At 39.2% G+C, this 15,398-nt stretch overlaps 1 protein-coding gene across 2 annotated transcripts in view; it reads left to right on the top strand.

Annotated features, from left to right (window-relative positions):
- The window catches only part of FAF1 (Fas associated factor 1), a 175,551-nt gene that overhangs the window by 12,887 nt on the left and 147,266 nt on the right, over nt 1-15,398 (top strand). For both annotated transcript variants that reach the window (XM_074598544.1, XM_074598545.1), the window contains one exon: nt 7,881-7,949. In XM_074598544.1, coding sequence (XP_074454645.1) covers nt 7,881-7,949 — 69 coding nt within the window. The remainder of the gene's footprint in view (nt 1-7,880; nt 7,950-15,398) is intronic.

Here is a 15,398-nt window from a genome sequence, read left to right as displayed (position 1 = left end):
ACTAACAGGTAGAAATGTCTTCTGTGACCTTCAGAAATAACTTTTTTTTTCTTTAACCCCCCCATTCCTCCTGTAGAAAGGGACTAATGCTTTCTTACTTTAAGTTTTGTTTAAGATGGTGCTCAAATAGTAGAATGATGAAGTTTGTAAATAGTTGGGGGTGGGATTTGAAATGTGTTGGGCAAAACATTAGCCTGGCATATTTGCCTAAACCCTTTCTCAATTTCTGATATTGGTAAGTGTGTTAGCTTGTTTGTTAAGCGAACAGCTGGTGAATCTGCTTAATTTTTACCATATGGTCTTCTGAGTTATGTAAAAACAGAGAAGCATTCTTATCTCTTCATTTAGATGCTTGCAGTAGGTGACCTTTCAGTTTGTGTCTCAGTCGATATGCCTGGATGTGTTTTTTTAAATGTTTGTCTGAAACAGAAAGAAGTAAAAGTTAATTTAATAACCACGGATGACTCATAATAAGAACAGTCTCATTACATCAGTAGGGTTGTTGCAAGGTTAGAATGATAGGGGATACCACAGAGGGGTGCCTGTGCAGCTGGTGTTGCAGTCTGTGGAGGTGGTCCTGAGGCTGGTGGGACTCTGGGATGAGAAGAACAAAGGTACCAAAAAATCTCAGTTGTGAGTGTCCGAATGTGCTGAATCTCTTGATTGCCCAAGGGGAATTACACATGGATCCTAAAGCTGATGTTACGGTGCTAAAGCCTTTACTTGCTTGGCTGAGCATATTGGTTAGTTAAACCAAAGTTATTACCTGGTTTTGGGGAACAAGTGTTATGCTTTGTTTCAGTTGCTTTGAAGTAATTACCATTGCAACAGTGTATGTGTGAATTTTCAAGAAAATTTTCTCACTTACTAATATGTCATAGGTGAATTAGTGTCCTCAAGCTCTCCGGGTTCGAGTAGACTTCTAGCAGATAAAATGTGGAGTTGCCCTTGGCTGCTTTATAGACTTTTAATTGTTACCTTTGGTTACTGAGCCTGTCCCCTCATAAGGGATGGGAAAAGGAAGCGAGATACTATGTTTCACTCTAGAAATAGGAAACTCGGGGATTGGGTTGTTTAAAAATCCTACGTCCAGATTTTTCTTAGGAATGCTTAGAAAGGGAATTGTGTATTCTTCTAGTAGAAGTAGTAGCAAAATAATGGTGTGCATTAGTATGCCGGGAGACTGAGGGAAGCCATTCTTCACCCTTACCTGGTACTGGTGAGACCACCACTACCAAGAGTACTGTGTCCTGTATTGATCCCTCCATTGACAAAGTGGAGCAAGTCCAGCGGAGGGCTGCCTAGGATGGGAGGAGGCTGGAGCATGTGTTTTGAAAAGTGAGGTTAAGGGAGCTGGTTTTGTGTAGCCTGGAAGAGAAGGCTAAGAGGGGATCTCCTTGCTTGCTCAACTATGTAGTAGGTGATAAGAGAAAACATCAAATCAAATTTCTTTTGGAGTTGCACAGTCCAAGGATGAGAGGCAGTGGATACAGGTTACAGCAAGGGAAACTATAATTAAATATAAGGATTTTTTTTTTCCCCAGTGAAGCTGGTGGCGCGCTGGAACAAGCTGCCCAGAGGGGCTGTAGACTCTCTGGAGATATGCAAAGCCTGACGGCAAGCTGAAGTGTGCCTGTGAACTGATCTGCCTGGCTGTAATTGAAGAGGTGAATAAAACAGCAAAGTAAATTTGGTTATATTGGAGGCTAAGCGTGCAAGGAGATAAGCAATATCCTTTGCTATATCTCAAATGCTATTAAGAACAGCTCTGAGTCTCTTTTTTTGTTGTTGCTGTTTTTAAGCTGCTGACCTGGAGAATTCAGCCGTCCTTCTGAGCAGGTTGGTGGCCTGTACTTGAAAAGGGTTTTCCATGCTCCTGGTCTCTCTTATCTTTTGAATTGGGACAGTGAATTAATTTTTAATAATATTTGTTCTTTGGCAGCATTTTTGATTTCTCTTTAAAACCTCTTATATCTTCACGGAATAGAGTTAACTCTAGTTGGGTTGCTGTGTCTAGTGAAAGAAATTTATTGGGTACTTTCAGAAGTAAGCATTTCCTAAGGTGCTGTCCATGCGCTTGCAGTGGATGGAGATGTATTGATGCTGGCTTCCTGGGGTTTTGTAGGAGATCCCAAAGGGTGAAAACTTTTCTTCCTAGGTAATCTCACCTGTTGAATCTTGTGGTGCCTTAACGTAGTTGTTTCTTTGGGCATTGTAGTTTTGTACAAATATTAAAAAGATGGATTGAGCTACAGTTGCAATGAAATGCTGATGGCAGAAAGCTCTTTTTTCATCCAGCACAGGAGAGTCTGTATCAGCTATTTCAATGTCTGAGGACTAGGCATCAGATTGAATCACAGTAACTTAGTTTTATTCTGAGACAGATGGATGTGATATTAGCGAGAGGGGGAAAAGCCTGTAGTTGACAACTGTTGTGACTCTACCCTGGAGATCCATTGGCTGAGTTTATTGCTGTTCTGGGTACTTGGAGCTGTGGCTCCAATTTTGACCTTTTTGTTTTGTGGACTGAGCATAGTACCTGTATTTCCACCTGCTCTAAATTACTGCAGGGGGCTGCAGCTGAGGTTGTTAACTGCAAACTGCATGTGGAGATTAGTTAGGGACAAAGTGAGATTTTTTTTTTATTTATTTTTTTTTTCCTCCAGCTGGCTTTTACAGGAGAGATGGTGCACGGTGTGATTCACAACTCTCTGTCTGCCTGATTCTAATGGGCCTGAACCGGTTGTGCAAAATGTTCTAGGCTAAAGCCTAGTTTGGATTAGCCTAGAGGTGGTCCCTGTTTGGAGAAAATATAGCTACTGTTGGTAGTCAAAGGAAATAAAGAATGGCTCAACAAAAATGTTGAGAGAGGCGGACTTTTAAGTCCTCCATATCCATCTACTGGCTGTTAGGCTGAATGTGGTTCTTCTGGATACTTTGGACTGCTGCGTTCTGCCCTGGCGAGAAGGGGAATGGTGCCACAGGTGAGATAAATTCTGCCTTGCTGCCAAATAGCATTTGCTCCCAGCTTCTGTGCAACAACTGCCACCCGCTCTCCGTGGGGGCAACAGTAGCCCGACTCTGTCTGTGAGTCAGCAGCAGCTGTTTGTTGCTTTCCCGGCTTTTGCAGAAGTAACAGCCCGGCTCTCTGTGTGAGGGGCAGCAGTTGTCCCTTCCAGCCTCGCTGCGTAACAACTGCCTGGGTCTCTGCAGCAGGTGCTGGAGGAGCGTTTTCAACAGCAGCTGCCGCCAGATGGGGAGTCAGCTGCTTTCCTGGGATGTGGAGGTAGCCGAAAGCCTGCGCTGTTAAGTTGTGGGGGTCACAGAGGGTCCCAAAACCCAGATCCAGCTGTTACGGCTGCCGGGGTCAGACCACCCTGCAAGGGATTTAGAAGAGCAAGTCTGTCATTCTGCATTATAGCTTTCTGGAAGCACCTCCTAGGTTTGCCTCGAATGCCTTGAAGTCTGTCCGCCCTCCAACTTTTCTCCTGCTGAATTGTTTCCTCCGTGGTTACTTTGCTTCTTTTATGTAACAGTGATTAAGGTTACTGTGCCGGTTAAATAGGACCCCCAAGGGTTAGCTGTGAATCTTTCCAAGGGTAAGCTCTCCATCACTAAGGTGACGATTAATCTGTGAAGCTACCTGAAAAAAAATTTGGAGAAGAGCTCTGAAATTTCATTATATGAAATCTGCCTGGTGGAAACACTTACCTGGCCTGGAAAAGCAGGATGCTAAGAAAGTTGTTTTAACGTTATCTTTAACAAAACTTTATCTTCGGAATTTGGTTTTATGCGTTCGGTGCAAGAGTTTTCTAATCTTCACATTTATTTTCCTCTTGTGTGGTCTGAAAAAAGCATAGAAGGGACTGCACAGTCTCTGGAGTTGCTGTGAAGGGCAAAAGTGCTATCCTAGATTTAGAGGAAATGCATAGAGGAGGAGAAGGAACTTGTTCTACCTTTTCTTCCCCTTTGTCCTTCAAAAAAAAAATTCTTTGGTTTCTTTTTGAGGTGTAAAGGTTTAAAAGTCAGTGAGCCTTGAGGGTTTTACCTTTTCTGTGGGTTTTTTTTTCTTTCAGTTTGATGGCTTGGAGGATGTGATGGTTGTTGATTAAATCAAGAGTTAGTAATATTCTGGTAGGAATTTTCTTCTAAAATATTTAATGCCTTTCATTAAGTATGTCTCTTGTAAAAATAAAGCTGCATAAAATTTGTGAATAAAAAAAAATCTCAACTAGTATTACTTTATTTGCTTAGTAACAAAGAAGTGTTTTTGTGTCTTTGGAGTTCATCTACTTTGCTGTATTTTGAATATTTTGAATGTTTTTTTTTTCCTTTTTAATTTCTTTAGTTTTCCCTTTTTATTTTTTTAGTGTTTTTTTTTTTTTTCTTGCCTGGGTAGAATGAATGGCATAAAAATGGGCAAAAAATCTTTATGTATTGGAAATAAGTAAATCCTGTGGCTTTTAGTCTGCCTTCCTAGGTAAGAAAGACGTATCGCTGTATAGTGCCCTGGACTCATACCGATTAAATTATTCCAAATTTCATGAACAAACAGCTGGGTAACACGGAAAGAAGTCCATCAAAAGAAGTCCTTATGAATATTTCAGCCATAGGAAAAGCTTAAATCAGCTCTTGCAATTAGGGATGAGAGACAAACCCACAAGGAACCAGACTTTGTTAATTTTGTTGCTCACAGAACCTGCTGGTTTCCTGTGTGTGTTTCCCTACAGAAGATGAAGGCAGAAGCAGGCCAGGTTGTTCTGGGACTAATCTGCCGTTCCAAGAGTCCTTGGCATCACGTCACACTTGTCAGTGAGGGACTACCTGTCTTGCGTGCTTAATTTCTTAGGGAAAATTAAAGACATGCAAAGAGGGTGATTTTCTTGAATTTATTTTGCATGACATGATGCAGTTAAAAGGAAGCAAACTTTAATTTTCAGGTTGTTTTATCGTTGGGTTGGTTTTTTTTTTTGGTCTTACTGATGGATCGTGACTTGAGGCGGGGATTTGTATGTGGTGGTGTGTGTAGTGTCTGAATGTAGAAATATTATTCTGAAAAATCTTAGTTTGTTGCAACTGTGACATTAACAGGGGTTGAGGAAGATCTTAGAATGTCTGTTTTGTGGTTACATTGGTAAGTAGCACTCATCTGTTCATTGTTGTCATTCAGAAATGTTTGGTTTCTGTTTTATCGACAACTAGCAAAACCAGTCCATCTGGAAAGTGCTATCTTAGTTTTAGAAGTCCCCAAAATCAAATGTTGGAAGTGATTGTAAAAATGGTCCAAGAGTTTTCAAGAAAACTGCTTTTCCTGGGGATTAAGAATTCTGATGTTTTTGATTTTTTGGTTAATGTTTACACTTGTCCATTCCTCTTACCGCTTGCTAAAAGAGCAAGAGCGGAGTTCTGTTTCAGATTGTAAATCCCCAACAAGATGATTTAGGAAGGATGTAGACATACAAGTGAGTTAGTTGCTCAGTTACTCTCTCTGCTATGATGAGGTAACTCCTTTCACTGTGCATGCTGGTAGAAGGATAAACTAATTTTGTTCAGTTTATCTCAAAATAAAAGTTTGCCAAACCGAGCTGAATTGATTGATTTGCAGTTAGTATAGGCTATGAGTGTGCACACGGAGAGTTGCAAGTCAGCTGAGCTGCAGGGCTGATATGGAAGGCGGGGCAACTAAAACCAGAATTTGAACCCTGAATTCTAGGTGCCCTCTCCTCAACTTTGTCTGCACAGCCCAGGGTTGAAAACAACACCACGTTGTTGGTCACGTTCTTATTGTAGGTTGGAACACAACTGAGGTCTTAGAAAGGTCATGCAGAGTTTGCAGGGCTGATAACTCTTTTTTTCTTTTTTTTTTTTTTCTGTAATGACCAGATTTTTAAGTGTATTTCCCTTAACTGTAAACAGAACCTCAGACTGTCACTTCTGCAAAACCTTTTCTCAAAGTAAGACTACTTTGCAGCAGCGTTGTTGGCACCAGTTTCAGTGCTGGGTTTATGGTACTATGAACCCTCCTGTGATTTCAGAAATGACAAGCTCAAGCCCTGCGTTCCTCAAGCTTACATGGCCTAAGTGTATAACCTTCCCATTTGCTAGGGAAAGTGTTAAAATGTTGTCTCATTTTTAACTTCAGAAGTAACTGCAAGAAGTAATGGAAGAGAAGGCAAAATGTTGTTTCTGAAGAGCAAAGCTGTATTTTTTAAATTTTTTTTAGCACTCCAGATGCAAAGTGGGTGAAATTCAGTATTAACACAGCATGTTGTGAGCAATGGAAGAAATTTTGTCTTGTTCCAGAGAGAATCAATCTGGCCATGAGAGCATTGTGGATCAATAGAAACTGCTGCCTCCCCTCTGCAGGCCAAAAAAAATCAATCTCTGTGTCTTCTTGTGATCCTCATGGTCCTCCGGACTGGTCCATTTTGTGTAGCCAAACTGCATGTAATGCTTCATAAGCGTGGAATTCTTCAGCATTGAATTTGGGCAGAGAGAATTGGCCTTGAACGTCTCTGTGATTTCTTTTCTGCTTTTTATTTCTTACATTCATTGCTGTAAATTGGGAGAAAAGTTAGATCATGGAAAATGTATGACCTGATGTTTTTTTTGTGTCTTGGGAGAAAAAAAGTGTCCGTTTCTGTGCCTAGCCCCCGTTTTCTGTTATCATATCAAGGAAAAACAGGACTATGTATATCTTTGGAATCAGGAAAACTGATCCGTTTGCTGCTGCTATCTAACTTTGTATTATTACTGTTAAAAGGTTGGATTTTTTTAATGTAGCTTTATATAAACTTTTTATGTAACTGTGTGGTGGAGCAGAAGGAACATGATCATGTTTCAGGTCTTGTAAAAATCTGAACTCATCTTGTGTGCTTGAATGCAGAGCATAGCTTTGATTAGGATGAAAGATAAATTCCAGAAAGCAACTTAACTGTTTCCATTTTTCCCCTCTGGTAAAATATAACTGATATCCTTCAATGTGAATGGTAGCAAATATGTGGCAGAATGAATAGCAGTGCTCTGCCTGCTGAAGTTGAATATTTGAAAAGGTACGGGTGTCAAAAAAAGAAAGCAGGATGCTGGGTCAAGGCTTTTGCTGACTAGAGGTGCTCTCTTGTATTCCAAATTAAGCTCAATTTACAATACCATTTTGTAGGATGTTATCACTACTTTAAAAACGCTATTGTATTAGATTTCTTGAACTAGGTAAAGCCAGAGTATAAGGCTAGAACAACATGCAAGTGTTTTATCTGAAAGGAAAATGTTGTAAATGTTTCATTATATAGTCTTCATTTTAAGTAGTTTCACAAGGGGTGCTCATTTGTACATGCAGTACTAAGTTGGCACATTGATGATCAGAAATTCGTACTTGCCACCTTCTTTTCCTCTTACACTGCACTGTGTAACACCCAGAGCGAGTAGGGGTATAAGATGATGGTGGAGGCAGTAGGGTTTATATATGTGTTTCTGGCTTCAGGCAAAATATTTCTGCCATCTCAAACATGATTTTAAATATTAAGTAATTTTGTGCTCCCTTTTAATGTCGTATGAGTGTTTCATAATTTTAAACATGGAATTCTCAAAACACCTTTATGGGACAGCATTGTTGTCCTAAATTTACAAATTACTACTTTGTCTTGCTTCCCTAGGTGACTTGCTCAAGGTTACACAAGAATCCGCTTGTGGGATGGGGAATTATATCCAAATGTTTGATGTTTAAGACTCAAAATCTGATTTTCTGGATCACCCTCTCCTAACAGAAATGAAAGACCTGTACCTTTCCTGTCATTCTGCTGAAATTAATTAAATTATAAGTATTAATACTCTGATTTTGATCAATGCTTTTAATTCTGTTTACCGCTTCTTTTTCTTTTTAGGCGTGTACCGGTATTGAAAATATTGATGAAGCTATAACGTTGCTTGAACAAAATAACTGGGATTTAGTGGTAAGTATTCCAAGAAAATGACTTCATAGATCAACTTTGGCTAACATCTTGCTGAACAGCTATTATCTTTATTTCAAATTTGTGTGTGTCTCTTATGGCTGGGACAAGCAAGCTATGTGCAGACTATTTCTGGTCTGTTAAGGCCTCATTGCCAAGTTAGTGTGATATTGGGTTGTATCTACCCTGGTATACTCTGCTTGTCTTTGTGCCTTTTTGATTTGTTTCTTTAAGTCAATATTTAATATAGTGTTTAGTTTTCTCTTTGGTTAATTATATGCATAACTTTGCAACTAGTATTATTAAGCATAGAATTTTTAGAAGACATCTTGTGTATACATACAAGGTTTTTGAGGATTTAGGTGTCTGTGGAAGAAATGGAAGGTAAAACAACTTCTTCGATCTTTAATATGCTTTTAGTTCATCAATAAGATAGTTGCTCTTCTATTGTTAGTTGTAATGCAGAATTGAATTGGAGATTAAGGCCGTACTTTATTTAGATTTGGTGTTATCCAGACACGGTTAAACACGAACAAAACAGCCAACAAACAAACTTGTCCTAAAAACCCCTGTGATGTAGTTTGTAACAAGGTTCAACGTGCAGACAAATAGGAGGAAACCAGTAAAACAAGCAAAAAAGTCTTGGGTATTTTAAGACTCTGCATAGGATTATCAGGATACCTAAAGACATTATTAATCCATTTTCTTAAGATTTAAAAGTGTAAAATAGAACAAACTTAATTAAAAAGCAAGTGATCTTCCTTTATACTGTAATGCCTTTGATTTCCTCCTTTATTTTGTTTTCTTTTCCAAATGAGTGATCTTTGGATCAGTCCAAATTATCAGAAAATTATTTAAATAAATAAATTATATTTTCCAGAACTGACTATGGATACAGTTTCAACTGTCTGCCACGTTGTGTTCCTAGCATATTGTTTAGACTGTTCTCTATATTTTAATAATTACAAATTAAGCATCACAGGGGTTAGGGTGGGATTTTAAACTGAGTTTGTTAGAATGAATATTGCGTTCCTTGTAAGGCATGATGATTAAAATGACATGTAATATTGTAGCCTATTGTAAACAAACGCTATGCATACCAAATACTTGACACGAAATGTTTAAAATGAATGTTGGCCAAAGTACATGGAGTCTTTATTTTGCAACGTCATGGTGTAAGCAAGGCTGAGACACCAACAAGCAAAAGCGAGCGCATATCCTCCGTGTCTTCAAACAGAAAACCCCAAATGTCTGTTGACAGAATGGTAGAGTTAAAAACATCTTTTGCCCTGGTAGTTTTGTTGTGACTTAGCATGAGCTGCTTTGAAAAGGAAATTGTTAATGGGAAGGCAAGGAATAGCCTTACGCATTCTGTTCAGGTTGTAAAATTGTCAATACAATGTATTAAATCAGTTGGATGTGGTTTTGGGGGATTTGTAAATTTTAAAGGATATCCTTTAAAATAGATACTCACAGGTGGGGTTGAATGAGAGACTTGTGATGAAAAATGGTAAGAACAACTAAGGGGATTTGTTTTGATGGTTGTGTTTTGGTTTTGTTTTTTTTTGCTTTTCTTTTGAGACTCCAGAACCAGCAGAAAGGGCAGTGAAGTATTTAAAGCTATGAGAATGGCTAGGGGAATAGCTTTAAAATAGTTAATTTTATTAGAGATGATTAAACAATCTACAAGTAGAATATAGTGGGAACAGAAGTAATGAGCCAGAAATGCAAGCTTAAGAAAGGCATATGGAAAGTAAGAAAGGAAAGAAAATTAGGGATGTAAGAGGTACTTCAGGAAAGTACATTGTTCTTAAAACTAAACAGAAGATGAATGAGAGGAGTTTCTATGAAAAGGGAATGTTAAGTTGAGGAAGAATAAAAATAAATCGGGGAGAGTAAAAGTGAAGAAGATGCCTGAAGAGTCTGTTGTTGGTAGGACACTGGTTCCTTTTTATTAAAAGCAGCCTTCTTGTAAAAAAGGGAGTGAAAACCAAATCATGCTAATCTAACAGGGAATTAGAAGCGGAAGAGTGAAGAAAGAGGAGAGAAGACAGAAGAAAAGTGAATGTAAGAAGAAAAGGAGTTGCTAGCTTGAGAGAGAATCAGACATCTCTCTGTTAGGCAAGGGATTTTAGCATTTCAAAAGTCAAAACAGTACATGAAAAAAGGCTTATGACTTACGAGAAACGTAGCTTTTTATTTTAAAATTTAAAGTGTATGGTTGATGTGTTGGGGAGGGGGGGTTGTTTTAGGTTTGTTTTTTCTTTTTTTTTTTTTTATTACCTTTGATTCAATAGTCAAGTACAGATTGAGTGCCAAGAAATTGGGGAGGAGGGAAGGCTTTGTTTAGATTGAACCAAAAGGTCTTGGACTTTTTCATCTGAGATGAAAAATCAAAAATAATTTAAAAAATCCTTTTGCTTGGCTCTGGCCCTCAAACCAGGACCATTTAATTCAATGCAAAACAAAACATTTTTTTTTTATTTGTAAGGAAAACAAAATTCGTAGGACTTGGTTCACAAATCATAAAGACAGTAGTGAAGCAGTGGTGATTGTGGTAAGGGTTCCTCTGTCATCCTTTGACCACCAATCTGTTAAGTAAATGGGAAGAACATCATTGCTGTCCTCTCTAATTTCATTTAGTTTTGTGCATCTTATTCAGAGGCTTATTTCAAGTTCAAGCTTCTGATAAACATCACCTGTGTAGTAAAATATAGTCATACAGGTGGGGTTTTTTTGAGGGAGTGTTTGTTGTTCTAAAATGTGTATTCCTTTATTTCCGTGATTTTGGAAGTAAAATCAGAGCTCTGTATTCGATCAGGCAAGCTTCCATGAGGCACCCAGGGTAATATGAAGTATAAAGCGAAGCAAGTCCTGTTAGGATGTGATAAACCTAAGTTCAGGGACACTTCTACAGCGTTAGGGAAAAATCAAAAATGTAAGTTAAGGAAGTTCTTGTCTCAGAACGGATTGCTTTCTTGCTCTTTATTTGAGCTGTCTATCTCAATTCCATTTTCCTGTTTGCGGGAAAAAAGCCATGCACTATCAGGTCCGTGCTAGGCACCCAGGCTGAAGGTTCCCTTGAGCACCTGTTGTTTCTTGAACTCTCTGAGACTCAACTCAAGGGTGTTTTTATTTCTCTGGGACTTCACCCACAGCAACTGAGAGCAAATAGCAGTGGTGAGTTGGAAAGCAGAAGGATCCCAAAACAGAAACAGTGAAGTCCTTACTGACGTAGGCTGACAGAGAAGTACATCAGAATGTACAGAGACAGTAGAGGTTATATACTCACAAAACAGTTTCTAATGTCACGCTACAAGTACTGTGTTTTTGTGCAAGCTATTTTGAGAATTTCTTTGCACTGATGCAGTATTCCTGCTGCTTATCTTCTCCATACTTTTTTTTTTTCCCCTTTTCTTGCTAGTAGATTTCAGTATTAAGGGTTAAAATGTCACGAATGTCTTCTCTGTTACTTCAGTGAGTGCTACTGTGTTTTGTGTCTTTTGGACACTTTGCCTTACCTTCAAACAAAGCCAAACCTGACTGAAGTGTAAGGAACTCTTTCCTTGGTTTAGTTTCTCTAGTAACCACTTATGTTTTTTATTAAGAATTCATCTGAATTCTTTTTTCTTTTCAGTTTAGAACTGAAACATCAGCTTCCTGTTTTCGAACTTTTAAAGATTACCCACCCCCAATTAGAAGTCTTTATGTCGATTCCTCTATATGGCATACTTTAAGACAACATAAACTGCCATTACTTTATTTTTGACTTGGAACTAAATAAATCGATTTAAATGTCTCAGAGTTGTGTGCTTTTTACAGTGTTCAAATCTGGTTTGTAGCTGTTTGAAGTGATATAGGAAACTGTCTTTCATAAATGTTTGGTTGCTCGGCTTTATTCAAGTGCTTAAAACCAAATTGATCACGAGATTGCTGCAGAGGAATTCATATGCAATAGCAGCGTATAAATTGCTTGGTGGGATCATGAAGTCTCATCTTGCCAATAATTAGTTCCCCACTGTTGCATATGACTTGGCCTTTGTGGTGGTCTGCTGCATATACAGCAGCTTAGGCTTTCTGTATTAAACCACTGTAGCCTAATTACTAGGCTTATTATAGGCTGAGCAATGAAATGTTACAGATGTTCTGTGAGATACAGAAGATCAACATAGATAATATAATGATCTCTTCAGGCCTTCATCTTTATGAAACTTTTCTGCAATAAATAGATCCAGTAACTCTCTTAAGCCTGCCAGGATTGCTGATATGTAATTTCCTGAGCGTCATTTCTTTAGGTCTATTAATTTACAATAATTTTTAACATCTGAGGAAGCAAAAGTTAGGAATTTATGCCTGTTGTAAAATCTGATGGTTTCATAGCTTGTGCATTTAAACTATGACCTTCTGTTTTGGCATTCGAAGGTAAGAATGACAGTATAAATGTATCTTAAACTTTCTGTAAAGACAATAAAACAGAAGTATGAAAAATCGCAACTACGTGTCTTTTGAAATGTTTCTGATGATGGTACAAATTTAAAGGAAGTGATGCATTGGTGTACTTCTTGACCCTATGCAATATGGACCTTCGTATACGTGAGGTTATTACACAGGTAATAGCTCTTCGCTTTGCTGATATAAAATGCTTGTATCTGCATATAAAACTCGGTCTCCTGTACCTTTCACAAATTTAATGAAAAATTCAAAATCCTTGACCATTTCTGTTGTTACTCTTGTTCACTGGTTTTTAAAATTATTTGTGTGTCATGTCTTTTCCAATAGACATTATAAGGTATGTACTCCTTACCATCACTTTAAGAACAAAATAAATTTCAACAAAATAAATTTAATCAAAACAAAGGTGCAGGTGGTGTTATCCCATATTCACTTCACTATAAATGCATATAATTATTTTAAAAAAACCCCAAACCAACAAACTGTTTTTTATTTTCAAAATGTGTTCTTAAAATGACCCTTGTGCCTTCCTGCTATACTTGGTTTCGTTATTCTGGTAGAGGCTCAAGGCACAGTCATACCTTCAGCAGACCCAGCAGTTCCGTGCACCGGGGAATGTGATGCCTTGCAGTTCCCGTCATACACAGCTCCCGAGCGCTGGCTGGCAAAAAGCATTTCTATACCCTGGAAAGAGAAAACTGTGTATTCTGAACATCTGTTTTTATAAAGCTTCAGCTCTCAGTTGTAGTTTTTATTTTTCAATGGATAACTTACACAGAAGCTTGGACAGGCTGGATCGATGGGCCGAGGCCGGCGGTACGAGGTTCAACAAGGCCAAGGGCCGGGTCCGGCACTTGGGTCTCACCAACCGGCTAACCCAGCGCCACAGGCCTGGGGCAGAGTGGCCGGAGAGCTGCCTGGCGGAAAAGGACCTGGGGGTGTTGGTCAACAGCCAGCTGAATATGAGCCAGCAGTGTGCCCAGGTGGCCAAGAAGGCCAACAGCATCCTGGCCTGTGTCAGGAACAGTGTGGTGAGTAGGGCTAGGGCAGTGATCGTCCCCCTCTACTCGGTGCTGGTGAGGTCCCACCTCAGGTGCTGTGTTCAGTTTTGGGCCCCTCACTACAGGAAAGACATTGAGGTGCTGGAGCGGGTCCAGGGAAGGGCAGTGGAGCTGGTGAGGGGTCTGGAGCACAAGTCTTGTGAGGAGCAGCTGAGGGAGCTGGGGCTGTTCAGCCTGGAGAAAGGGAGGCTGAGGGGAGACCTTCTCGCTCTCTACAACTGCCTGAGAGAGGGATGTAGAGAGGTGGGGGTCGGTCTCTTTTCCCAAATAACAGGCAATAGGACAAGAGGAAACGGCCTCAAGTAACACCAGGGGAGGTTTAGATTGGATATGAAGAAAAATTTCTTCACTGGAAGGGTTATCAAGCATTAGAACAGGCTGCCCAGGGAAGTGGTTTAATCGCCATCCCGGGAGGTTTTTAAAAGACATGTTGATGTGCTGCTGAGGGACATGGTTCAGTGGTGCACTTCAAAGTTTTAGGTTTACAGTTGGACTTGATGATCTTAAAGGTCTTTTCCAACCTAAACAATTCTGTGATGAGGGTGTTTTGCATCTTGCTGTTTAAAACATCTTTAAAAATAGTAATTATTTGTCAGATGTAATTTTTTAAATAATATAAGTACACATTTTATTTATAAATTTATATTTACTTCTATGTAGTGTTGTCTTGTGGAAAGAAAGAAGTAAAAAAACCTCAAAAAACAAAACCCAAACAAAAAATTTAAACTGAGAAAAATGAGCTGGGGCTTTACAATTGTTCTTTTTCATTTCTGTTGCAGGTGCTAGTTTAGATGGGATTCCTAGGCAGAAAATGGTCCATCGGCTCTTGACAGTTACCAATAATCCATTATTTGTATCTTTTATTCCTTTCTAACAGTTGCATTAGTTCTTTTGTTATAACGTGTAGTAAATCTTAGTACAAGTTGGTGAAAACTAATACACTAACGATGTCTTTTGTCTCTTTTTCTAACTTGTTTGCCCTGTAAAAGCTTTGATGTGGTATCTCTCTATACTACTTTTCATCGATTTGAATTAGTCTGCCTCCAGAAACAAGGTGAATAATCTAAGTTTGGTACAGGGCCGTTTCTTGTCCTTAAATGTGGGACAGTATTGTCATATGTTTAGCAGCTCTCCTGCTTCATTCCAAGTGGGCTGTATTTCAGTGGCTGGAGAACCAGGACTACACGTTATGGTGATCGTTTTCATCACGTTGGCCCCTTTTGTCTTGTATTGTTGACCTGCTGTTTGCTTTACTTCAGATTTGCATGCTGAATATGGCACACATTGGGCAGCACTCACTATGGGACTAGAGAGAAGTTCACGGTGTTCTCCTCTCACTTGGACTAGGTCTGAGGGATTTTCACTATTAGCAGCACGGACTTAGCTGTGTATTAATAATGTTGTCCCTTTGGTCAAATGAACAGTCACATCTACCTGTGGGAGCCAGAGGTTTGTATCCCTATTTTTTTTTTTTTTTTGAAGGAGCTTTTAAAGTTTTATTTTAGACAGGTATCCTCTTCTGGATTTTGGTGTCCTGTCAAACATGTTATTGTCAGCTCAGTTAGGTTATGCTCGCTGTTACCGCACTGAATAGCGTGGACAGCATTCAAAATCCTGCTGCCAACAGAGCTCAGGAAGAAGGAAGCTCTGAGTTAGGTAATGACAAGTGGTGTTGGTGGATGGGCATCCTGTTGGTGCAAGTGTCCTGTGGGCCCGGGGCCTGTTCTCCAGGAAATACAGGAGCTGCCGGTTTCTTGTGCGTCCAGCTGCAGCATTAATCTCTTCTAGTAGGACACAATCCAATTGTAAGTGAACTTTAGTTTTACAAGGGACTACAGAAATCTCCTTTGGAAGGTTTTAATGTACTTTCTGTTAAATTAGGGATCCCTGCTTGCAAAAGTCGTTTGATTTTTCATTCTTTGTTTTTCCAGCTTTTTTG

Source organism: Larus michahellis, chromosome 8 (assembly GCF_964199755.1).
Source record: "Larus michahellis chromosome 8, bLarMic1.1, whole genome shotgun sequence".
Taxonomy (NCBI): Eukaryota; Metazoa; Chordata; class Aves; order Charadriiformes; family Laridae; genus Larus; species Larus michahellis.
This window is presented reverse-complemented; position numbering and strand designations above follow the sequence as displayed.